Source organism: Mytilus californianus, unplaced genomic scaffold (genome assembly GCF_021869535.1).
Source record: "Mytilus californianus isolate M0D057914Y unplaced genomic scaffold, xbMytCali1.0.p SCAF_15, whole genome shotgun sequence".
Classification (NCBI taxonomy): Eukaryota; Metazoa; Mollusca; class Bivalvia; order Mytilida; family Mytilidae; genus Mytilus; species Mytilus californianus.
Genome location: NW_026262637.1, coordinates 3380683 through 3407983, shown reverse-complemented (window position 1 = coordinate 3407983; position 27301 = coordinate 3380683). Strand labels below are relative to the sequence as shown.

The following is a 27301-nucleotide window of genomic DNA, read 5'->3' as shown; positions in this document are numbered from 1 at the left end:
TGGCCACGGCTTCGACAATGTCGTAATGACAATGGTACATTTTATATGTAAAAGTTTAGGTGGTATATTATGATTTATATACCTATATAGAGTTAGTTTCTATCACTACGATAGGTCATTTCTTCGAAGAATCAACCTGGACGATACGAAGTTTCAATGAAATATGCTTCAATGCATAAAATAATAACCTTAAAATATACATAATCTTTAATATAACATCAACTGAAAGGTTTCAAAGTTGATTTTAAAACTCTTTTAATAGGCTGTTTGCTTTTGTGTTCTGAATAGTATTGTTGTTTGCCTTTACAGACTGATTAGTCTGGAGTGTTTCTGATAAAAGATTTTCGAAAGGCATGTGTCATATTTACAGAAATAGGTTCAATACTTTGTTTTTATTAAATATCATTCAGGGGCATTAGAAAATGCATTTCAAAATGTATATGATAAAATTGGATCTGTTTTGAAGAGTTCCTTCAGCAACCAGAGAACAGTTGTTTTGCTTATTAAAATAAGTAGATTGCCAATGAGACAACTATCAACTAGAGTGCAAATGACATGGCGATACGTAGATCTAGGTCACTGTCATTGTTTTGCTTAGGTGGTGTTCACTTCTAACATTTCATAATTGGTATAAGTACACGTCGATATAATAAATCGTCTATAGTTTAATTCCAGATTGATACGCATAAAAGAATCATGAAGTATTGACTTACAGAGGCTTACAAGATCATAAGGGTGATTTTCATCTTTTATATGTCTCATGTCTGATGTATGATTTAACAATGCAGTTGTACTTTTCGGGAAGACATCTCAGATCGAGTTAAAAACATATCCATGTCACAGGATGTAATATTGTTGTTCAAAAAGATTATTCCTGAAATAAAAGAAGAACGGTTTTATCTGAATACTTTGATCTTTGTGTTGCAGATCAGAGTTAGAGATTGGAAAATACTGTGATTACAGTACTTTTTTATAAAACAGTTTTTGTAAAATTAAAAATATTGATAACTTAGTTAAAGTAATTCTACGTATACTATTTTCAAAACTACGAACAATAAATGAAAAATTCAAAACATGTTGAACATACCAAAATGTAGTTTTGTTACCATCGATATTATGACTTGGCTCGACATACATGAAAGAACCAATTTCCTTTGTCTTAGGTACAAGCTTTGTTTTTTTCCTTTTTGACTTTTCGAATATGACTTAAGCTTTTCACTGTGAATTAATTTGACACGTGTCATACATGCAGCATGAAATGCTTTCTATTTCTAAGTTTTGCAGTATTTCATACTCAGGTGAATAGACTATCATGATGTGTTATTCGTTTGAATTAACTTACGATTTCATATTAACTTTAAGTTGACCATACTGCTACCTACACAATCTATATGAAATGACTTCATGTAAGTAGATATAAAGACAGCAGAAAAAAAAACCACCGTATTTGAAAAAGTTTGTTAAAATATTGATTCCTCTTCTAGTAAATAATATAACAGTGACAAATGATATATGAAAAAGTTAAAGTTATAACGATTGATGCGGGAAATTAAGGCGACAATATTTTATCAAAGTTCAAAATGATTAAATATCAAGCACACAGTCTTGTTGTCTGTATCTATGTCAACATTCACTATATTGCGTTATTACAAATTGTCAGACTATATACAAGGTCAGACGTGTCTTCTTGTAATAGTATTTTAAATTAATTTCAGAAATGAGATTTCCACCTACGTCTTCATGTGTAAACCTTCATTAAAAGGATATCAGAGGTAAACGTAAATGATACAGCAACCCAACGACAAAAAAAAACATCTAGAGGTAAGCATACAGTGGTCAACATAAACAAGATTATATACATATTATCAGGCTCTAAGTTCCGATTCTAAAAATAACCATTATATGTGTCAATATTTTACACCTTGCTAACTCTCAGTGTAAAGAGAAAATGACAAATTTTATTTCTCCCTATGTTAAAATGAGCTTAGAGCATCACATAAAATAATTATTTTGTACAAATATTTGTTTTCATTTGCGGCTAGTTGTGTTTTCCATTACTACGCATGGTTCCTCTCAACATAGACGTATCTGACGCTATTAACTCATTCCTAATTCCTTAAAATGTCATCTGTAATGTATTGTCATCAGCAATGTATTTTTTTGGATTTTTCTGGTCACAACTAATGGTTGATACAACTTTTGATGTATCTTTTGAAAATTCTGACACAAATTTCTATAAAATACCGGAAGATTTGTTACTGACTAAATATAGTTGAGACAGAATGTGTTATAGGATATATTATTGTTTCGTGTTGATAACTCTTTAGCTGTAGCTCTGATGGATATACTTGCTATCTATATGACTGTATGGCATTATTTAGATTGCATGCAAAATCTCCGCCGATGATTTTATTTTAGCTTTTGTCTGACTATAATGAAACTAATGGATTGTAGTGATTATTGTAAAAACAAGAAGTAAAACTTTATTTATAACCACAAACACGATTGCTTAAGTTTTAAAAATAAGTACATATAGGTTTTGTATGTAAAGTTTTCCTACAACTAATGGCATATCCATTAATTAAAAATTATTATCAAGCTAAATATTGATATAACTGTTAAAATTCCTAAAATATGTCAGATGCAGATAAGATTGATTAATTGCTTAATGGCTGTTAAATGTCTAGTAGCAAATATTACATTAGTCTATTTATTGCTAAACCAGGTTTTGTCAAATCTTTAAGTATGTGATATACAGGTAGCAGTTGTTACCAAATGACAAACTCACTGTCGCCCGTCTGACTGACTTACACAAATTTCTGTACCATATTCCTTTTGTATTTATATTTTGATAAAAAAAAAATTCAGAGAAATATTTGTTTCGCCATGCACTGTAGTGCTTCAGTACATTGTTTGAATATTTTGAGGTATGAGGCACGTTCCATTCAAAAAGACAACAGTTATGACGATGGTGCTTTTTTTCTTCTTTTTTTTTTATTAAATTCAGCAGCAAATATTATTAAAAAACAAATATAAAGTCAACAATAGTTAGAGTGGCATTTACTGAGATGAATATAATTAAAGACTTTTGATCCTTATCGAAGAATTTGATAAGCAACATTTTAAGGGAATTAAATTGATCAACATTTAAATGAAATTATGTCATTTCCTAAACTTTTTTCAGATTAAAGTAATGCAGTGAGTGACAGACCGTCAAACATATCAGATGCAGTTGTAGAAAAGAATGTTTAACAAATTCATCATTACGAAGAAAATTTTATTATTGATAAAATGTATAAATGGGCATATTTTGAATTTCAAAATGATATTAAAACAAACATGCAGCATTTCTGATCGTAATAATAAATGCATTGAACAACATGTATCAATGTCACAATTGGACAGTTCTACTATCTGTAATAGCTAGGATATCAAATAAGAACTAATTAAGAACAAGTAGAAATTCTGTCAAGACATCAGAAGGTTGATTCAATTCCATGCATTATTTGGTATTCGGCTAAGTTTTTTCTCTTTGCACTGTTGGTTCCACGTAATTATTTTAGTATTCCTAAAACCCCTTCAACAAGTGACAACTTACTTAGTCAAACATGAGCACACTTCCTAGCAATACCAAAGAAATCAGGGATTAATTATGGTTATGTAACAATTCCTAGACATGACAAAAAAAAAGAAAGCATTCTATTTCTTTTTCCTCTTTTTTCTCCTTGTCGTCTCGGAAGCCCTTAATTTTATTTTTGTTATACCTCAATCAATCATTGAAGCTTTTTATAATAAAAGAGGAAAATACCAAAAGGATAATCAAACTCATAAGTCGGTGACAAGCTGACAACACCAGGGTGACAAGCTGACAACACCAGGGCAAAACAAAACAGGAAAAACTACGAGAAGACAAGCAACAGACTACACGGAAAACTAAAGACCAGGGCATCAAAAACAATATAAAAAAAAACAGGTGATATCAAGTGTTCCGGAAGTGTAAGCAGGTTCTGCTCCACGTTCGGCGCTCAGGTTGCTCATGGTTAGGACACGTTTTTTTCAAAATGTCAATTTAAAATGAATGGCAAATCGGGATACATTTTAATTTTGTTAAACTATCGTGCATTGATTAAACGTTTCTATTGATCGATCCGATGCGATTAATTGATAACGAATATCTTCTTCCGATGGAATAAACCCCGGCATACACATTACTGTTATGTAAAGATGCAACGAGACATTGTAATAGTCAATCGTGACAAATTATATCCGTTTTGGATAAGCATCACTGTTGTTTGTGCTTTGGAAGTAACCAGATGAATTAATCGTCGTAGATTTATTTCTTAGGCTTGTATAAGTAATATCTTATTACAAATTTTATTGTATGAATTCAGAAGTATAAAATTGGCTTAGAATTATATTAAGAATTTGAAAATAACGAGAAAACTTTCTCTCGCTATCTCTGTTTGTGTGTTTTTAAGGATATTCACAGTATGTGCTTATTTAACTTAAATAATGGAAATCATGTGTTACAATTTTCTACTTTGAGATACAAAGGTCCGTTTATTCTCATTGTTGCTATAATTGACAGAATCATGTTACTTTGTTTTACTGAAAAGTGTGAATTGAAGCTTGATACAGAATATGATTTGCACGCATATTAGTAATTGTATGCCCAACGAACACACACAAGTTACATGGCAAGTTATTAATAAATTCTTTGCATAAAACAAACGCGAACAAGTATTATTAAGACTAAAACCTGATGAATATCGTTACATGATACCAATAGAATTCTTCGTTTTAATATTATCTATTTGTTCTTCAACTTTGTACTTTGTTTTTGTCTTTTTCACTTTTTTTCGCGCGTCACTAATGAATATTTTGTATACGAAACGCGCGTCTGGCGTACACATTTTTAATCCTGTTATCTATGATGAGTTTATTTGAAGTGTAATTACATATACGGCGTGATGTATTTATTCCGACATCTTGTAGACACACATGGTCCTGAGGGACATCTACAATAACGGATAAAAAAATCAACTTACGAAAATAGAAAAACCGACCAGACGGTAGCTGAAAAGGAACATAAATGTGTCAGAATTTAAAGGTTAAACAATTAATTATGTTATGCGAATAAAAAGTAGTATACATATTACTAAGAAAATTGAGTAAATTGAAGTTGTATCGAAGAATATAAAAAATCAACCCTGCTAATATAGCTATAGCCAAATATAAATATACTTCCAAAGTAAGCTCTCGTTTGAGGATTGTGTAAGGTTGGTTAGATCAAAACAAGCTACCTTTTTGCAATAAAACGAAGATGTTTTATTATTAAAATTATGTTCTCTACATTTAAATTGCTACCCAAGTATCTTAAAGTTACTTCACTAGATTGAAATGAAAATTCCATGAATTTCTATCAAAGAATCTTGATCATATTCTGAGATTTAAAAAAAATCTAGCATCAAATTTAAAAAAAAAATGTTTCTTTATTAATAATTCATTTTAAAGCAGAAAGATCATTTTGTCTTTTTGACTTGAAAGTTTCACAAATGTATAACATTAGTTTTGCTCTTTCAATTGAAATATGCCTATACCATATCTATTTTCTTGTTAAATTTTTATACTTTTCTGATGCACAGATCATTCTTAATTTATGTATAATTGCACTTCAAGTATTCCATTATTCCTATGCAAATCTATTATAATGAGTTGGCCTTGTATTTATGGTTCTTTTCCTATGTACTACTAAATCACAACCGAAATTAATGACAGACAGACATATATACAAAACTTAATGAATAATTGAAATCAAGATGTTTGCTTTATAACGCAAAGGTTTGCGTTATTTCGCAAATGTTTGCGTTATGACGCAAAGGTTTGCGTTATAACGCAAAAGTTTGCGTTATTTCGCAAATGTTTGCGTTATAACGCAAAGGTTTGCGTTATTTCGCAAATGTTTGCGTAATAACGCAAACATAGGAAGAAATATTAAAAAAAAAGTTGTGTGGCGCTAATACTCTTCCGTAGAAATGAACGTACAATGTAGGTTTCACAAAATACTCATTTGTTATTCATTTTTTTGATATTTATAAAAACATTTTTTGGCAAAACAATACGAGGTTTAATTCAAAATGTTAAAATCTTTTTTTTTCTTTGGTATTGTGCCATAGGCGAGACAACTCTGGAGGAAACCATGAGAGCTGTATAAATTATACATTCTCGGCTTTCAAATATTCGGCTTTGAGGGTTCCTGATGACGGTAAACCCAGAAAAGCGCTTCGGACGCGTAAAATTAATAACGTGTTGTTTTCATTTTTATATAAATTAACGAGCGTTTTACTGCCCTTCGTTATAAAGTTGCCTTAATGTCCTTTGGTTAATAACTCTACACCAACTCTTCCGGTAGATAACGTACATGTGAAGTTCCATTTCATTGAATAGTAGATATCTTCTTCCTCGGTTACATCTATTTATGACTTTAATATCGCTGTAAACTGGAATATATATGGTCTTCTTTTGTCCAGATATCTGTTATCAAGCTTTTACAAGAGAGAACATATATTTAGTTCTATAAAAGACAACTAATTGTTCGTATGTTGGTTCTTAAAGGTCAAAAGTGTTCTAGGAAAACGACCCCGAAGGATCAGTGGTGTCGTTAAATTTAGCAATCTTCGGGTGTTTCTGCTCCTTACACAAATGTAAGCTTTTTTATTGACGCATCGAAAAAAATGTTATCTTCAATCTATCTTTTGGTGATAAAATATTTCTTTCATTGTTTGGTGCCTCATTAAAGAGACGTCCGGACTTTCGACACACTTTATACTAATATTCGTATTTCTACCTCACATACATATATAAAATTTTGCATTGAAACTGGTATTCTTTTTAAAATGATTTTGATCTGGTTAACGGGAGGCAATCCAATTTGAACCACGTCTCTAATAGACGGTACCACACAACTAACACTGTATGCATGTCTCGCTTTGACTAATAAACAAACTACTAGTATAAACTAAACTTGCCATGTATTTATATCTTTTTACGACTGAACAGTTTTTTGTTCAGTTTTCACTAGAGTATTTGAATTAGTTAAGCTTATACACTGTTCAGATACGTCTCGCTTGTCTCAATAAACTGTTATTTATCCGTGTTCACCAAAAATACTTAACTGGAGAAGCGAAAAAAAAACAAAACAAAAAAAACAAAAAAAACACATGGCTGGATTAACTTTTCATATACAAAAATATATATTTTATTATGGATATTTGTTACGGATAAAAAAAAATTATTCAGATTTGTCAAAAATAATAGTCAATATATCAAAATTATAAACAGGACCGTGTGCTTGATTAATGTGAAATATACGTGTAAGGGCTTTAAGGGATTCACGTTTTGGCTGAAATAATGCTTTGTTTAAAGGGATTGTAAAAGTATAATTTATTGAAAAGTTAAAAAAAATGTACGAAAAGTCTTCAAAGAGTAACAGGAATTGCAAATTAAGAAAGTAGAAACAGGCAAAGTTGACCATAGGTGGAAATGTCTCTTTTTTGTGTTCATTGTGTCATATAACTCCTAAAGTTTTTAGCATTTGTACATCCGTGGTTTTCAATTTTTTTGTGTTTGAGCGTTTCTGATGAGTGTAAATCCCCAAAAAAACCTTGTGAAATTGCAGACATTTTGCTTTGCTATATGTCACTTCCGGACCTTCGAGGAGTTATTGAAATGGTTCTCCTTATGCAGAGAGCGTGAAACTTTCCCTACATAAAGTATTGGGGTTAACGTTCTCACTCCGATCGAACGTGTTTGCGTATTTAAACATCCCGCAAAAATTTACCTACACGTATAAGTATCGGAAGAGAGACATATTTTTAACTAAAGTCAATCCTTTAGGTATTATCCTAATAATAGATCAGGTCAAAACATGGAAAGAGTGCATATACAAATTCTTATTATCACGAATTTCTTTTATTATGTTAGAAATGTACAAAAGGAGATGTGTTTGATCTACTTCAAGTTGACATCAAACCAACAACACAAGCAACCTGAGTTTCCTTTCAGTGTCTACATAGTTGTCAGGCGGGGAAATAATATATATATGATCAGTGAATGTCATTGTTGATATTATCAGTTGTCTTGGTTTGAAATCGATTTTGTCAATAAATTAAAGTTGCGCAAATAGGAAAAGAGACCTCAAGATCTTTCCTTATTCTTTGTTTCCGTACAACGGTACACTTATAGTGAAACTTAGGTGGCCTTATATCGAGTGACAATATCCAAATATACTGTACATTTAGTTTTATTGTTGAAGAACTGATTGTAATATACTGAATATTTAAACCATCTGTTGATTCAATACATCGATTAAAATTAAAAATTCAATAAGATTCAATTTATTTTATATGAATGATTATAACATAGAATACAAAAAGAGCGATAGGTATTTAATCTGAATTGTTTATTTTTCTGATACACCGATGAAGGTCAATCTAGAAAAGCGTTTATCTTATAATGTATTATTATAATTTTTATTTTGGATATGGCAGAAATTGTGCCTTGCAACAGGCCACCTACGGATCCCAAAAGGTTGTTGTAAAAGTACTTGACATGCAAGGACTTCCCTACACAAAGCATCGGATTTAACGTTCCCACTCCAACCGAACGTGGCTGTTTATAGAGTTATATTTTATATTGTATTTTTATATTGAAATCGTCATGGGATTACAGAGTGTAACAGTCAGGTTATAAATATAAGTTGATTGAAAATGTAGAACATATTATTAATTTGAGTAATTTATGGGATTCAATACCAAATTTTGAAAAAAAGAAGCTTGGTACGCATGTATCAGGAGTTATGGTAGCATAACACCAATGTCAATGGTAATAAATAGCGATTCTATAGATTGTTTAAAACTGGTATTGGGACGAAGTCTTATGTACGTTTTGTTAATACTAGATGCCACCGACGTATTTTGTCTCTATTCAGAGCTGGTGCATTACAACATAAGTTGAAACAGGTCGATATACTAGACCACCAGAAGCTCTACAAGATCGTTTGTGTATTTTTTGTGATAGTGGCCAAATTGAAGACGAGAAGCACTTTCTAAATAATTTTTGTTTTTGATCTGATATCAGACATAAATTATATGCCAAAATCTGTCTTTTAAATATTGAATTTGATTATTAAACTCTGTTATCTAATGTGTAATGAGAATATAATTCCTTATTTAGCTAGATCCCTCCAAACTATGTTTATCCTTTCTTTTCTATCATATTCTAGAAGTTTTGATTCTTTCTATTTCTAACTACTTTTTACATATAAAAAATATTGTCTCTTATGTATATATTCGATGTCTGTTTTAATGATAGTATCTCATACAAAAATAAGAAGATGTGGTATATAAAAATAAGGAGATGAGGTATGATTGCCAATGAGACAACTATCCATCAAAGTTCAAACAAAGTGGATGTGAGCAATTATAGGCAACCGTACGGCCTTCAACAATGAGAAGAAACCCATACCGTATAGTCGGCTATAAAAGGCCCCGACATGAGAAATATGAAACAATTCAATTGAGAAAACTAACGGCATAATTTATAACAAAACAATTAACGAAAAACAAATATGACAGACATGAACCAACGGCAACCACTGAACTACAGGCTCCTGACTTGATGATTGCCAATGAGACAACTCTCAACAAGAGACCAAATGCAAAGAAATTAACAAATATAGGTCACCGTACAGCCTTCAACAATGAGCAAAGCCCATACCGCATAGTCAGCTATAAAAGGCCCCGAAATGACAAATGTAAAACAATTCAAACGAGAAAACTAACGGCCTGATTTATATACAAAATAATGAACGAAAAACAAATATGATATACAGCAACAAACGACATCCACTTAATAACAGGCTCCTGACTTGTGACAGGCACATACAGAATGTGCCGGGATTAAACATGTTAGCGGGCGCCATACCCTCCCCCTAACCTGGGACAGTGGTGTAACAGTACAACATATGAACGAACTATAAAAATCAGTTGGAGTGGACGTTGCAGGGTACTTATATACATCCCCAAAACAAAACATAAGTTGTCATTGTGTATATATAGATATTGTAATTGATGATGACACTTTAATAAATAATTTATTCATTTCATTTTATTGATATCCCCCATACTAAAAATAACGCATTGCCGGGTTTGATTGAAACAGAGATGTCCAGACATAAACATATTTCTGAACCCCCAGTCAGCCATTTGGTATAGTATTATAATAGAGCAGGGAAGAAACATTTCTTGCATATCATGAACCAAAGAAGATATTGGATCTACGTCAACTTGACAGCAACCCAAACAACACAATCAAACCAGTTTTTGCTTTCAGTTTCAATTGAGCAATGGTATTTTTCATTGATGAATATCAATGTTGATATTATCTGTAGTCTTGGTTTAAAATCGACCTAATCAATATATGTATGTTGCCCAAATATAGTTCAGGGAAATTTGTTTCCGTACAACAGTATAATTATACTGAAAACTTATACTGAGTGACAATATCCAAATATATCGCACATTTAGTTTTATTGTTGCAGAATTTTTTGTAATCTATTCAACATTTAAACTATCTGTCGATTTAATACATAGATTAAAATTAAAAATTCAATAAGATTCAATTTATTTTACATGAATGACTGTAACATAGAATACAAAAATAGCGCGATAGGTATTTAATCTGAATTGTTTATTTTTCTGTTAAACTCTTCAAAAAACCGTCACGTTTATATGTGTGGTCACATTACTCATCATGCGTGGGAATTGAAAATTATAGAGGACAAGACATTGCACATGACAGAAGGTAAGAATCTCCCTTTGATAAAAACTAGAGATTATTTATTAAATAAAGAACGCTATCAGCTCCTTTAATCGCATCTGTCTCGTAAATGCGAAATAAAAGACTGGAGTAAATAATTCTTGTAACTTTTTGTTAGATATTGTGAATCAGTTCGATATATTATTTATATATGTAGTTAATCCTTTAGATCTTGATCATTTTTCTCGTATCATTCATTGTACATATATATAATTCGTCTCAAATTTAGCCCAACAATGTTAGATCTATAAATATGCGTCAGCCAATGTTTGTTCTCCCCTTAGCAGGATTCGAACCCCTGCTTCTGTGACATCGTGGCAACACCGCCTGCACTGTGTCCAGTGCCCTAGACCACTCGACCAACTAGGCCATATCATATATACATGTACACTCTATTGCTAAAAGTGTTGGTGCAGTGTATTATATCCGTCTTTAAATTATATCAAACCATAAATTCTTCCCTTAAAATAGTACTATTGGTTTGTCCTAAATGATATTGTTTATAGACAGCTATAAAAGACCTCAATCTGACAGATTATAAAACAATTCAAACGACGAAAAAAAAACCCCAACGATCTGATTTATAACAGAACAACAAACGAAAAACAAATATGACCGACATCAACAAACAACAAACTCAGAAATACATAGGCTCCTGACTTGGGCCAGTCACATAAATAATGTGGTGGGGTTTAACATGTCTGCATGTGAGTGCTCACACCATAAACCTGTTTCAGTCGTGAAACAGCACAACATACAACGTAACATTGTTACTCGACCAGTTAAAGTCATCTGGACCATATGTTGTTGGTTGCTGTTTGTCTTTGCTAGTAAGTCTATTTTTCGCAGGAGTCGGTTGTTAATGTGTTCTCTATCTTAGTGTACACACTTTCATGTGTTCACTATATTTAGGTACACACTGTCATGTGTTCTCTATCTTAATGTACACACTGTCATGTGTTCCCTATCTTAATGTACAAACTGTCATGTGTTCTCTATCTTAATGTACACACTGTCATGTGTTCCCTATCTTAATGTACACACTGTCATGTGTTCTCTATCTTAGTGTACACACTGTCATGTGTTCTCTATCTTAATATACCCACTGTCATGTGTTCTCTATCTTAATATACACACTGTCATGTGTTCTCTATCTTAATGTACATACTGTCATGTGTTCTCTATCTTAGTGTACACACTTTCATGTGTTCTCTATATTTATGTACACACTGTCATGTGTTCTCTATCTTTATGTACACACTGTCATGTGTTCCCTATCTTAATATACACACTGTCATGTGTTCTCTATCTAAATGTACATACTGTCATGTGTTCTCTATCTTAATATACCCACTGTCATGTGTTCTCTATCTTAATGTACACTGGCATGTGTTCTCTATCTTAATGTACACACTAGTTGTCAAAGAGGTCTTGTAATTCCTGCAAATTATTTTTATAATTAAACGATTAATGCACCAATTGTGTTATCAATTTTTATGGGTATTTTTTCTTGTCTCGAGAGTATAGGATTTTCCTCCACGTGCGAATAAAACAGATAACGTCGAATCTTGATATTTAAAAATATAGTTTGCATTGCACCCTTAATCAAAACTAACAATACATTGATTACAATCTCTGACTTGTTTACACATAATATATAAAGCCATATCTTAATGTTAATCATATCACCTAAATATTAAAATTTAATTCAATATGTAACAGTTCTTAATATAGCGATGACTGTTATATTGAACAGACTAGGGGATATTGGTGGCGTTTCGAATATATTCAAACAGTTAGAGGAAGTCTTGCAATAAATTCTTATTACTTTAATTAAACATCAGGTTACCAGTTCAGTATAGACCTGTGTGGTAAATAAATTTTGTATTTTTTATTTCCATAGTAAATGTATCAATAAGAAATACATATAGAAAATAAAAAGGTCGCGAGGTCATTGTTACGAAGGTTAATCTGTAATCAATCTGTAGATTATATATTAGTGTTTTCAAATAGTTTTATATACAGATACTTGAATATCATACAGTATGAAAATAAATTTGATCATTTAATGACTATATTTATATTAAAACACAGTTCAAATATTAGTAAGAAATTTGTGACATAGAATTTCAAAATATTTCTAAATAGCCATGATATTAACATATGAGATATTTTCTGTTTTAAGAAAAGAATGAGACACTTCTATATAGAATTTGCTCTGTAGGTACAGATAAATATTATTAAAGGAAGGTATGGGATATTATATATCAATTTGACAGGAACCGAACGACATAAATAACATATAAAGGCATTATTTTTCGTTATAGCAACAATCATGTTTGACATGTAGTTGAGGTCATTTTAACAATGAAATTAGAAACAAACACAAAAAATGTGGCGAAAAAAAGAATATTTTGAAAAACCTATAGTCGAAGGAAGCCCCACTTGTATAAAACAAATGCTCAGGTAAACGGAAGAGAGTCGTCATGGAAGACTGATACTACTTAATTGTGAAAAATTCATAAAAGCTGGGTGATAAAAATTAAACAGCAAATGCTACACAGGGAAATTTCACTCACATCAATTTCACATGGATTTAAATTCAAACGAACTTATACGTGAAACTCACATGAAATCAGTTCATGTGAGTTTCACGTGAAAATCACATGAATTTTTTCCACGTGAAATTCACGTGAATTTTTAAAATAACGTAATTCAAATAACATCTAAATTTTCAAATTTAATCAAAATCATAAAAAATACCAATTTTTATTTTTGTTAAGTTCACATGAAATTCATGTGAAAATTTCACGTGAGATTAATGTGAATCTCAATTCACGTGAAATTCACATTAACTGATTTGATATGAGTTTCACGTATAAGCTCGTTTGAGGTGAATCTCACGTGAATTTCATGTGAGATTCATGTGAAATTCACGTGAGCAAATTTTGCCTGTGTATATGGTCAAACACCTTTATTTCGTTCCGTTTTATATTTCGAATGATATGATGCTACTACAATTTAATTATATTTCGACGAGAAGATTCCAAATTTTACTTGAATGGTTTATTGAGAAATATTATCTACTATAGGAAACTAAAACAAAATACGCATGTGTGACCGGATTTCCCTTTCTTTATTTAGATTATAAGGGACCGACGGTGTGCTTTTCTTCAGGTCTGCGCTATGATTTTCGATTACTGAACACATATTTCAAAATCCGGTTGATGGTGGTTTTATTCATGTCTGTGCTCTAATAGAAGGAACAGGTTCAATTTTTTTACAAGAAACGTTCCTGTTCCAGTCGAAGTTTATTTCTATCAGTTGTTCGTTCAAACTTGGGAACTCCTTCCCAAAACCAAGAGTAAACATCTGAATTGCAATGTTGACTAACTGTGCACCACTTATTGTGGACCTGTTTCTGTATTGTTACGAACTATAATTTATGACTAAAATCAGCAAAGACCTAAAATAACACGACCTTGCACAAAAATCTGAAACGTATAGCCCAGACAACAGATGAAGAAAATGATGATAAACGGTTGAAAATAAATGCTGAAACCACATTAAAGGCTAACACATTGTTATTGTTGGTATTTGTTTTTGTATAGACCAATGAAAGTAGGTTCTGAATATTGAAGACTTGATCACTTTAATATACCACTAGTGTAAATTCCACATGTTAAGATAGTTGGCAAGATAAATTCTTTACACAGTGTAATACGATATACATTCCCCGTTTCTATTTTCAATTCTATTAATCAAATAGAAATATATAAAAAGACGCGGTTGCCTACTTTTGAAACATATAAATACCAGGGAACCTTCGGGGAACCATTGTTGACTAAGATCAGATTCAAAGGAGTTACGAAGTTAGAATGCAGAATATGAACGTTTGTGATTCATTTTGTAGCTGGAATTAAGTACAGACGGGAATTAAGTGTAAAAGCAAGCAGACTTGAAAAACTGACCAAACAAAAAAGAAAAGAGAGATGTTTTATGTCATCCATGCACGATTTGTTTCTTTCTCTGTCACCGTACACACTTTTTTCGCTTTTGTGTAAGTTGCAGTAATGACTTTCAAGAGACTCTATGGATCACGTGTTTGATGACTTTATCACTGATGTCATTTCTGATCACGCATCATATCGAGCATTTCGCGCATGTCTCTCCAACGTATGTAGTTGTACAGCAATTCAAATTTGAGACAAGACACAAAGAGGCAGGAGGTACTGGCCATAAGGTCTATTTCTTGTGATTATACATATATTCTATACATAATTCACTTATGATCATAATGATTCATGTACATGATATTTGCAAATTTTATTTAACGTCTGTTACCACCGAAGTTATTTTGCATTGAATGACATTAATTTTATATGAATAATGATATAATCTGAAACGCCAAATGTTGTAAAATAATTTTCATAAATTATATATTTATGCATGTTCAATGTACATTATCTTTCACTGGAACACAGCATCAATTTTGATACTGCTATTAGGGAGACATTATCAATACACGCCAGAATTTATGAGATTAAAATATCATGTGTTACCTCGATCGCACTATAAACCTGCTTTGATTATAATTTTTAGTGATATTTGAAAGTAAATACATATGAATTATCTCAAGGGTTGACTGGGGTAAAATTATATGGTCACTCAGTTGATTTTTTCCGTTCCGTTAATAGAACCCATGCTCAAGTTCATGATGTATAAATTTGCAACCATGTGGACGTTTATTCCAATGCCTCGTGAAGTTGAAGTATCATGCTCTCTGAAGTTAAAGAGTCCTTGCAACAACTTTTTAGGGGTCCGTTGGTGGACTGTTCCAAGGCAAACGGTTTCTGTCTAACCTATTAATTTTCTATTTTTAATTGGCAGTCCGGATCTACAATTCCTGTCCTTCGTCCCGGTCGTCACACATTGAAGAACTATAGTTAAATGGTTCTTGTCTAGAATATGCATAAAATAAATGTCACAGGACGTTAAACAAGCAACAATCAATTAATCCATATTGAAACTTATTTTTTAATTGTACCTCTGAGTGTAATTAAGGAAGAGATTCTTTTTATGACTATAGCTTCATTCATTATGTAAAATTACTTAATAAAACATATATTTTGGTCGGGAACTTGGAAATTAAATCCAAAATCAATAGCATTGTACGTAACACAGAATAATAAATAAAATGCAATACGGATACAACAATCCATAATAAGTACGTTAATTGACAGACAAATGTATTGACGAGCGGAATGACGTTGCTTTTGGCTTAAAATTACCAACGAAAATAGCATTTATTACTTATAAAACAAAAGAATGAAAGGTTCTTAATACATGATCATACATAATAACAAAATGAACAAAAAAAAAAAAAAAGATAAAAAAAAAAGATTTTGAATATGCGTCGACGAGACAACACTAACAGCATTAGTTTAATAATATTTATTGCATTATTCAAGCAATAGCATTGGCCACAAGTTATTACAACTTATATTAAGTCCTCTTGAGCTCCTTACATATACAATACACATATATGATGACAGCAACACATACGTAATATAGCGTCAGTTATAGAAAATAAAGGAAGGAGTCACGCATTGGCATGGCAACAAAAAAATCAAATAGGACAGAAAGAAAAAAGAAAGCTGCTGACTTAGAACGTTAAAATCTTTTTGACTGTTTAATGAAATAACGAACTTTATCAAAAATTTTAGAGTAAGTTTCGTAATTATATGCATCTTTTCCAAACAATAGCGTTTCAATATCAATGCGCATGTTCATATTTATAAGATCATTAACCAGAGATATTTTTTGGTTATAATATAATTGGCATTCTAGAAAGTAATGGATGGCATCTTCAACAGGAGAACCGCAGGAGCATTTAAAATCATTCACCACATTGATCTTATTTAAGTCTGCATATAATGAACTGTACTTGTGCCTTATTCTTGTATGCAGTATATTATATTTTCTAGACCCTTCATCATAATATACTGGAGGTTTAAATGGATCACCCTTTATTTTTCGTTTAAATTGTGGGATAGTTGGTGCGTTTCTTATAGTTGGATTTGAATTATTCTATATTTTGACAGTAGATGGTACGAATGACTTTTCAGTTATTCGTAGTCTACATCAAGGGAGTTAATAATTCTCATTTTATTTCTTAGGTTGTATCCACTGACCAGCATTGAAGAACTGTTCAAAATCTCTTTCTCTCTCTCAAACAACAACAACAACAACAACAACAACAACAACAACAACATAAAAACAAACACACACATTATCTCTCTCTCTCTCTCTCTCTCTCTCTCTCTCTCTCTCTCTCTCTCTCTCTCTCTCTTGAAAAAGACACATCAAGGGCAAATACATGTTTTAAGCGAATTGCAAATTGAATCAGCCATTTATGTGTCTGTGTGATCTTGCAATTTGAAACCGCACGTAATAACACACAGAAATGTTTCAAATTTTACCGTCATTTCAGGCTAGCATGTTTGTACCTTTTCAACACCCTAACAATAACTTTGTGTCGTGGTATTTTCCTACATACTCATAGGATGTAAGTGATGATGATTCCAGCATTATTTAAAATAATCATGTCATCGAAATGTTTTTTTTTTTCTTTAATATTTCATAAATGATAATGTTATTAACCACGTTGATATTTTACAAGGCATAATGAGGAGCAATCATAAACTAGATCTTAATTTTACAGGAAAGGGAGTTGTCTTCATCATATATCAACTGATTGATTGTATGACAAAAAAATAAAACTATTCACTTAACAACTAAAACATACGTGCATTTAATTTAAATACTCTGAGTCAATTAACAAACATATCTATAAAACCCTAAATGCATTTTACAAGTAGAAATACATTTACGTTGAATATCTAACAAATGTTACCAACTGTAAATCAATAAACTTCAACTTAATACTTTTTTACCATTAATAATAATTATGATTTAAAGAAGACATTCTATTATAGTTTAACTAATGCATTTAGTAGAGAAAGTGAGATATATAAATTCCTATAAAATTACAGAAAAGTCAATAAAAGTGTAATGATGTCATTCGCCCGTATCAAGTCATTAAATGAATGAACTGTGGAGAGTATAACACGTGGTTTATTGATTATGTTTTATTTTTCCTTTTAGAAAAAGGATATTGCGATTTTTACCTGCAGAATCAGATCCAATCTACACATGAGAAACTAAAAGCATAGACAGAGACACAACAAAGGACTTTCCATTTTAACTTTACATGAATGTGTTGCTAATTATAAAGTTGGAAAACTGAAGTATTTACAAAACGTCAACACAGTTAAGCATGGTGAAGTATTTATTTTAAGTTAAGTAAACTTCTTGTCACACCTTGCAGTGATAAAATCGTTCATGATGGAAAAGACGGGTATTCTTCAATGTGCTCAGGAATATAATTATCTCGTAGAAAAAGTCAATGTCAATCTGAAATCTCTCAAGACAGAGCTGGTAAGTTAATATTTTAACTGATTATTTATTGTTGATAATAAAGGAGGGATATTCTTCAATGTAATCAGGAATATCATTGTCTTATAATCTAAAGTCAAGATCTGAAATCTTTGAAGACGAGGGAATGGGTTAGTGTATGTTTTTAATGTATTTATTTTTTTATCAACGAAGAGACGACGCGTGCTCTTCAATGTACATAGAAATATAATTGTCCTGTAGAAATTGTCAGTATTAATCGGAAATGTCAAAAAACGGCATTGGCTAATGTATGTTTTTTCATATATTCAATTTTTTATCAATGAAAAGACGGTGCGTGCTCTTCAATGTACATATAACTATAATTGTCTTTTAGTAAATGTCAGTATTAATCGGAAATGTCATAAGACGGAACTGGTTAGTGTATGTTTTTAACATTTATTCTTTCTCATATGTGAATGTTTTCTTGTATTGATTTTTTCATCTTAATGTTTTTATTGATGTATTTATTATGTTTCCTGGTATATGCATCAAAAGTTGACAAACATACAACATTAACAAGGGAATGAACATCAATTTATAACAAAAAAAAATATGCAAAAAAAGTAAGACGATATTGGATTGTCCGCTACAAACAAAGTGCAACTAAATAAACATCTTAATGTACACATATGGCCTTCAACATAAGTTAAAAGTTATCCTGAAATTTGTATAAAATGTAGTCATGCTAGATCGTTCAATATACTTCTGAATACAATACGTGTGCATTAATATTCATTTGTAATATAATATATGCTAACAATATGTAATATTGTGTCACTTTCGACATTTACAAAAACAAACTTGTATTGATTATCAATTATATTCTCTTTTTATAGTAAAACGTATGATTTATCATTTATATATAAAAATGTTACCTACGCAAACATATACATTACAGGTTTTAATAATAAATATATCGGAACCCATCATTATGTGTCTGCCAAATTTGACATATTTTTTTCATTCTGTGTTCTAGTCAGATAAGTAAGAATAAATCTGTGTGGTGAAAACCTAACATCGTATACATATATCAACACTATACATATTGTCTAACGATATAACAACATAATTACGACGTGCGTTCAACTGATCTCTCTCTATTTCATTGATGTAATTAATATTTACGATTCATCGTAGATAGAAAAAAAAAATCTATATCTTATACTTTGAAGATTGATAGATCGCTTTACGTACAGTCGCAAATATTTCAGCATATCCATGTTCATACCAGATCGGATGATAGACGTGCAACTTTAAAAAAAAAAGAGTTAATTAGGGACGGAATGTTTTGTCTTGCACCAGACAACCTACAAACCTCATATTATCGTTTAGAGAGCAAATAAGGAAAAATATGTTTTGCTAAAGAAAACCTTTTAAGTTACTAAATGAAAGTGACATTACAATATCACAATGAGAATAAAATTTAAATATTAAGTCGGTTAAAATCTAGGTCGTCAGGTCAATTATCTTAATATACCGGGAACACCCAATTTTCAACTATAAATATTGTTATATTTATGTGTTTACAATCTTTAAAACAATTTAAGAACGGTAAAAGTTAGAGGTCATTGTTTTGAATTAATTTGTTACTAACGGGAAATATAGGCTGGTTAAATTCAGTAGCAGGGTATCATTTCCCCCGAAGTACTTATAAATCTTATGGTTCATAAATACGAAAACGAATCAGGCCTAAATATGCAACATTCCTTCAATTCAGTTTTAATTCTAACATCTGAACTTACCTTTTTACAGTTTTTTTTTCATATAATTTGCTAAAGTCGGGAACTTTAAATATATCATGTATACATTTTGAAGTTTTGTCTTTTACCTTTTTTTTTAATTCTTTTATTTGTACTGAAATATCAATAATTCTATAGTTTGATTGGTTGAATCCAGATTCTGGAAACAACAGTACTGTTGTCTTGTCTTACCCGAAAGCTTATATAAGGAATTTTATTATGTGTTAATACCAAATTTACAAGTTAACTAAAATCAAATTGAAATTTTAAATGTCCATAGGTATAACATACGGGTGTAATGAGACACCAACAAAAGGATTTGTGCTGATCTCTAAGTTTGTGATAACATGTAAAATCGTGGTAATTAATACGTGCAAATGCCAAACAAATCGTTTGCCTCGGTGTTCACAGCTATGTTTATATAATTTTTTTAAGTCAGTTTTAGATAATACCGTTGAAAATAACTTGCACTATGAGCTACTCCTCCCTGGTAATACCTCCACTATAAGTATTCGGTAAACAGGAAGTTGACAAACAATTAATGTAACAACGAATCATTCAGGATAGCGAAATTTCAGGAAGCTCTGGTTTACAGTCCCCGAGAAAAATGTGACTAATAAGTCAAACATATAAACATACTGAGATTTGGTATGATTGCCGATGAGACAACTATCAAATAAATAGAGAAAGGACGAGGATGTAACTGTCTTCATAAACACATAACGTATAATGTACATAGTAAGCTATAAAAGGCCCCACCCCGGCATGACTCAATGATGGGCATTATGTATAACAGTTTATTCGCCCCGTCATGACCAAATGATGGGCATTATGTATAATAGTTTATTCGCACCGTCATGACCCAATGATGGGCATTATGTATAACAGTTTATTCGCCCCGTCATGACCCAATGATGGGCATTATGTATAACAGTTTATTCGCTCCGTCATAACCCAATGATGGGCATTATGTATAACAGTTTATTCGCCCCGTCATGACCCGATGATGGGCATTATGTATAACAGTTTATTAGGAAGTTGAAGAGCATTGATTGTGAAAATGAATCACGATATAATATACTTACACAAAGCTTGCAGAAAGCTTTGATTTGAGAAAAAAATGAAGAAAATTTTATAGGACAGACGGTCAGACAGAGAAGAACCAGTATACCCCTCGTTTGGAGCAGTAAAAACCAACTGTATTACATATGTTATTATTATTTTTTTATTATTGTACTAGTATTCATTTTGAACTTATATTTCTTATAAAGTTTTTCAATACGCAAAACTGTACTCTACCAGTTAGTAATACACAAAACTGTACTCTACCGGTTAGTTATACGCAAAACTGTACTCTACCGGTTAGTTATACGCAAAACTGTACTCTACCGGTTAGTTATACGCAAAACTGTACTCTACCGGTTAGTTATACGCAAAACTGTACTCTACCGGTTGGTAATGATATGAAGTATAAAACTCTTCGCTAAAACATGTAAATTATTGAGAAAACTTTCAGATATTACATGTATGATAAATTTGTCAAATGTATATATTTACATGTACGCATGAAATCGGGTTCATGGATACTGTTAAATTCTATGCCCGACTTAATTAAAAAGAATTTCATGTTAATAATATTTACAGAAATAAATCAAAAGAAATTCTAAGTTACTATATTACATCTTCATGATTACGTAACTATACGAATTTGTTCTTATAGTCCAGTGATCATTAAATGTGCTTTTCGACTCTATTTTGTACCATGTGGATTGCTAACACATTTCTAAAAAAAAAAACATGGGAAATGTTTCTTAAATATGCAACTACTTGTGTGTCTAACTTGAACCCACTGACACAGTTTCATATAGAAAAGTAAACAAACAGTAGAATACAAAGCAAACGATTTTAAAGAAATGTTTGATGTAGAATGGCTCCCATCAACATATAAGTGATGATTAAGTTTTATTGACATGACCTCTGTCAACACATGCTAGCACTTGATATATGAAATATTGCTTCCTTAAAGTACAAATCAGTTTTATTTATACTACCTCGGAAACAAATTGAAAATAATTTGAGTGCAAGTACATGTGATTAGATTTCATAGACTATTTTTCAAAGAAAAATAGCGTTTTTTCCGGTTTAATTGAAAATAAAGTTGGAAATCATGGCATAAATAATTGCAAGTTAGATTACTAAAAGTGCAGTATATAAAATAGAGGATGTAGATACATAGATGTAGATCTCATATCAAGATGTCTAAGTAATCAACCTTTTATACACTCGCTCAACAAAATTGGGGGCATATAGGAATTTTCATTTCCGTCCGTCCGTCACACTTTAGATGTCAAGATGATAAGAAGGGAACCGCTTTTTGAAATTCACCAAAACTTAAATTGACTGTTTTGGACCAAATAAGACAGAGAAAGTTCGATTTTCTTGGTTTTCACTTTTACTAAAAAAAAACGTCATTAACGTTTTTTTTTTTTAAAAGTTTAGTACAATATATGTTGGGCACCTAAAACCGGTTGTCAGTATCAAAGATTATTTGAAGGTAAACTTGGTCCAAGTCATCGGTTGTCATTATCAAAGTTTTTCATAAACTTGGTCAAAGAAAAGGAACTTAACTGTGATTGGATAATTCCCGTCCAAGTCCATCCACGTTACAAGAAAAATAGGATGATATTCTATTCAATCCAAATCCGGCAAAGTTTTTGATAAAATTTTTGTGTAACGGTTGTCACTATAAAAAGGTCCATAAAAAGCTTTGACCATGAAAACTTGTGCAAGAAAATGTTGATAGAGACAACGGGGCTTTAGACATGTTAGAAGAGTACATTCTTTACATACACTGGCAAATATTTCATACATATTTAGGAAGAGAAAACTTTAATGAGGAAGGCCCTGTCAACAAATGTAATCTAATTCCCAAGCAAAGGAAATAGTGTCATTTCCAGTTGCAGTTCTAGAACTTTGAAAATAAAGATAGACGGATAAGATAGCTTTTTTGAATTTTTCATATTTGTTAGAATGTATATGTTACTATAAGGAAAATAATGCACAGAATTCAAACCAAAATAATATTATATAAACCAGTTTTAAGTAACCATGTGTATTTTAACACTACAATGTACTATACTATGAACTTTACGTGATCTTCCCCCTTTTGGGAAATGTTGATTGGGGTATGGGCACCTGGACTTCTTCTGTTCTGAAGTAAAAACCAACGTTGATAAGGACTCCGGTTTGCTTTGCAGGATGTATCAGTACGCAGCCAAATCAGGTCGGAATGAGTACATAAAGTTCGAAGCCTCATGTAGGGAGATTGCCACAGCTGTCTGCACATTAATGAAGTATTTCTACAACTCTCTGATGGGTCCGTGAATGGTTCATTGTAAGGCAAAATGATTGCGCATATACAACATATCATATATTTAGTATCAACTCAAATTGACCGCCCTACGTCCTTGTAAATCTATATTGCAGAACTGTGACCATTTTGAGTTATTATTTATATGTTTTCATGCAGAATACTCACGAATATTTGCCACTGGACCATAATCAAACAACAATCAATCTACGTGGTTGTTGTACTTGATACAAATCTTTATTTTGATTATTTCAGCTGGCTATGAAGAAACAAGATGTTAACTTACTGAAACAGCTGATTCATATCAGCGACGTTATACAAACAATATGTCAGAAACAACATACGCCTAGTCCTGATAGCGCTGTTGACGAGTCACCGACAGAAACCTTCCACAAAACAAAGAGGGCACCACTTGTCAGACAACAAAGTGTTCCTTATTATATAACTGTATTAAGAGCTCAGTCTAGTAGTTTTAATTCAAGTTTTGAAGGTACGCATTTGTCTGGTTTTTTTAGATAACACAGATATACGTCGATAATGTTAACAAAGATGCAATTAATGAAAGTTTAAAAATACTATCATGAATTTGATATTAGAAGAAATATCGTACACCAAAGTGCATGCAGTAGTGTTTTATTATGTTATGTCTGTTTTTCATTCATTTCAATATTAGTTGCAAATGGTTTAACTCAATAGATCGGTACGAAACACACACAAAAACAACTAACATAAGAAAAATAGATATACAGCGCCGATAAAAAGAGTACTCGGAGTTACAGAAAGCTAGTTGAAAGCGAACTACAACTAATAAATAAATAATTTCTCCAAGACTAAAGTAATAGTCAGTACACAGGCAACGGATTTAGTGTAAATACACCATAAACAAGATTATTCCAAAACACGTGTTGTGCGCATAAAAAACGGTATGATAATTAATTGTTTTTATGGAAGTTGAATACATTATTTCTCTGAATAGTTCTTGGTCAATAGCGTGATCTGTAATGGATTAGATACAAACATATTTCTTACATTCAAGGATAATATTAAATGCCTTTTTCAGTTTGTTCTTTTCCCTGCATTTGATGTTCAAATAAACAGGAGCTGATGGAAGGTATAACTATAACTATTCACAAAAATAATTTACCTCTTACACTTGTTTATGCGACTGTTTAGGTCAGAATCAGTAGGTATCGGAGTCTGTTTTTTTTTAATATTTAGGAATTCACATTACATGCCTAGAATTCTAATATTATTTTCTAGATTGCTGTAAGGTAGGTCTAAACTTGTCCATCATTATAGCCGTTTGTTGATGTCTTTTATTGGTGAACCTGTATAGATTTACATCTTAAAATTGAGAAATGGGGAATATGTCAAAGAGACAACAACCCGGCCAAAAAGCAGATAACAGCCGAAGGCCACCAATCTTACATACAATTCCTTTTTATCATATTAAACAATGATGTTACTGAAATACAAACATAATGTTTTCTTTTATGTAGCTTTTGTCGGTCCAATAATTGAGATTTGTATGTTATAGGAATCAACGAAATCCCTGAAGATGAAACAGATTCTTGCTCGAATGATGATAGTGACAGTTTACTGTCGGTCAGTATGAACGGAAGTTACTCCGCAGTACCACTTTACGTCCAGAGAGTAAATCGACCAAGGTCCCTGTCGTATGAGGAACCAGTCGGTGGAACCAGTCACGGCAGTATTGTGGGACTGGACGACAGTTTCTTTGAAAGTGTTCTGCAAAAGAATATAGCCCTGTGGAAATCTGAGACACAATCAGATAAAACTAAAATATATAATGGGGATAATGCGATAGGAACGTAGAAATGAATTCAAATTCCCCTACACTAGATTTCACAACGCAAACGTCCAAGCCATGTCAATACCAATCAACACTTTATCGAGCCTATGAATAGAATTCTTTTCTTTCAAATATGGTATACGAAGGTTTACAATCTTATGAAATACTGAATCAGATATTTGAAATTTATGAAGTAATTTTGTGTATTTTTTATTTATACATCGACTCATGACCAACGAAAATAGTTAAGATCAAATCATCGTAGTTAGTTTGTACACGACGGTGAACTTAAAAAATCTAAATGCAAATGTTTATCTATAATTTATTAACATTGTATGGGAAATGAATGGAAGAAACACTCATGGCGCATGACCTGAAACATAATACATGTACATGTATATGTCATATGTTTGAAACACATATACACACACCATGTAAAAATAATGTTTTAATTTCTTATTGCTAAATAGCTTCAAAAACGATTACTGAATGTTTTGTAAGAAAATGGAAGTCCCTCGTTTGCTTGACATTTCAAATGTTTAGAAAGTAAACTGCAATGAATCAAGTATAACAAATGTCTAGAAAGTAAACTGCAATGGATCAAGTGTAATTGTGCAACTCTGTTTTACATATATATATTTTTTGTTATTTTGTTGTCAAATGTGTGCAATATATATTTTTATTATTAAAATGTGAAAATAATAGCATTTAGTTTGCAGTGCCATTAACAAGCGAGTTTTGTCAGAACGTAATTTATTCATGTACTTATAGTTTCTTTTGAAAAAGAGTGGATACGATGGTTCCTACAGTTAAAATAATTATAAAAAAAGTTTTCAGTATTATAGTTCTAGACGAAAAGACGAGAAATACAATAAATATATACGAAAAATCAAAATGATAAAAATGATCACATCAGTTCTTATCTAGTTCAAGGTTTGCACTAGAGTTATTGTGGAATTCATAAAAATAAGTCTATCAACATTGAATATATAAAATTATGCAGACAACTTAAGTTGGCGAAAAAGTTGCTGAAATTTTTGTCGGAATTCTGCTAAAAATTGAATAAAAGCTAACTAATCTTTGATGCTTAAATCTATTCAATTTGGTTGATAGTTGTCTCATTTAAAATCATACTACCTGTGCATGTTCAAAGTATAACGTTTTCCTTTTCTTCATGGATTATTATAAATATAGTCTGATTAAAGAATAAAGGGTTGGTTTTCGTTGCATTTATTTTCAAAGCGAGGCTATTAAAATTGTAGCACATTCATGTGTGTTTTCTGTTGTTCTGACATCATCATCTCGTATAATTGATATGTAACCAAATTATAATTTCGTTAATATTGCTGATAGTTGCAATTTAAGTACATATGATGAAAATTTTGGAAAACATTAGAATCACGGAACTGATATTTAGAAATTTTATCAACTGATATAAGGGATAGTCAAACTCGTAAGCCGAAAACGACCAATCGTGAGAGCGTCCGTTACATGATAACCATTTGCATTTTTTGCATACGTTATTAAGTTTTGTACATGCTGAAGTTTGGAGATAACAAAACTTCCATGAATACATCTTTTTTTAATGCACTAATATATTACGAATTTTGAATACTCATTCATCGGCAACTCTGCAGTTTCGTAGCAAAGCGAATGTTGTTTTTATCCTGTCATTTCAGCATGGACGCTCAAAATAAAAGAAAGGGAAATAAGATACCAAGATGAAAAGAAAACAACACCATTGCAAAAAAAAGGAACAAGGAGACAAACACTTCTCCACAACATCTAAAGATTGACCAAAATGAAGTCCATCAATACCCGGGGAGGTGAAATTTGGTGCCCCGGAAAGGTAAGCCGTTTCTACACTAGAAATGGCACGCGCCGTGTTACTCCTGACAAGTAACATCTGGTGCCAATTCACATTTGCTTGTACCAAGACCTAGTGTAATACATACGTGAGTATAACGGTGAACAAATCAGGGT

At 31.6% G+C, this 27301-nt stretch overlaps 1 protein-coding gene across 2 annotated transcripts; it reads left to right on the top strand.

Moving 5' to 3' along the window:
• Positions 1–10719: 10719 nt before the first annotated feature.
• On the top strand, positions 10720–26022 carry LOC127725222 (uncharacterized). 2 transcript variants are annotated; one of them, XM_052232076.1, is made up of 4 exons: positions 10720–10863; positions 18046–18378; positions 23761–23995; positions 25043–26022. In XM_052232076.1, exons 2-4 carry the CDS (start codon positions 18283–18285, stop codon positions 25339–25341), a joined length of 630 nt encoding a protein of 209 aa, XP_052088036.1. In that variant the 5' UTR covers positions 10720–10863; positions 18046–18282; the 3' UTR covers positions 25342–26022. The 2 variants fall into 2 exon arrangements, with proteins under 2 accessions (XP_052088036.1, XP_052088035.1); XM_052232075.1 differs by lacking the exon at positions 10720–10863 and having other exon boundaries at positions 17888–18378.
• The last annotated feature ends 1279 nt before the right edge of the window (positions 26023–27301 follow it).

Coding starts and splice junctions, on each gene's coding strand:
- LOC127725222 (XM_052232076.1), top strand. CDS start 18,283: ATGATGGAAAAGACGGGTATTCTTCAATGTGCTCAGGAATATAATTAT. Junction 18,379..23,760: donor AATCTCTCAAGACAGAGCTG/GTAAGTTAATAT, acceptor TGATTATTTCAG/CTGGCTATGAAGAAACAAGA. Junction 23,996..25,042: donor TTTTAATTCAAGTTTTGAAG/GTACGCATTTGT, acceptor TGTATGTTATAG/GAATCAACGAAATCCCTGAA.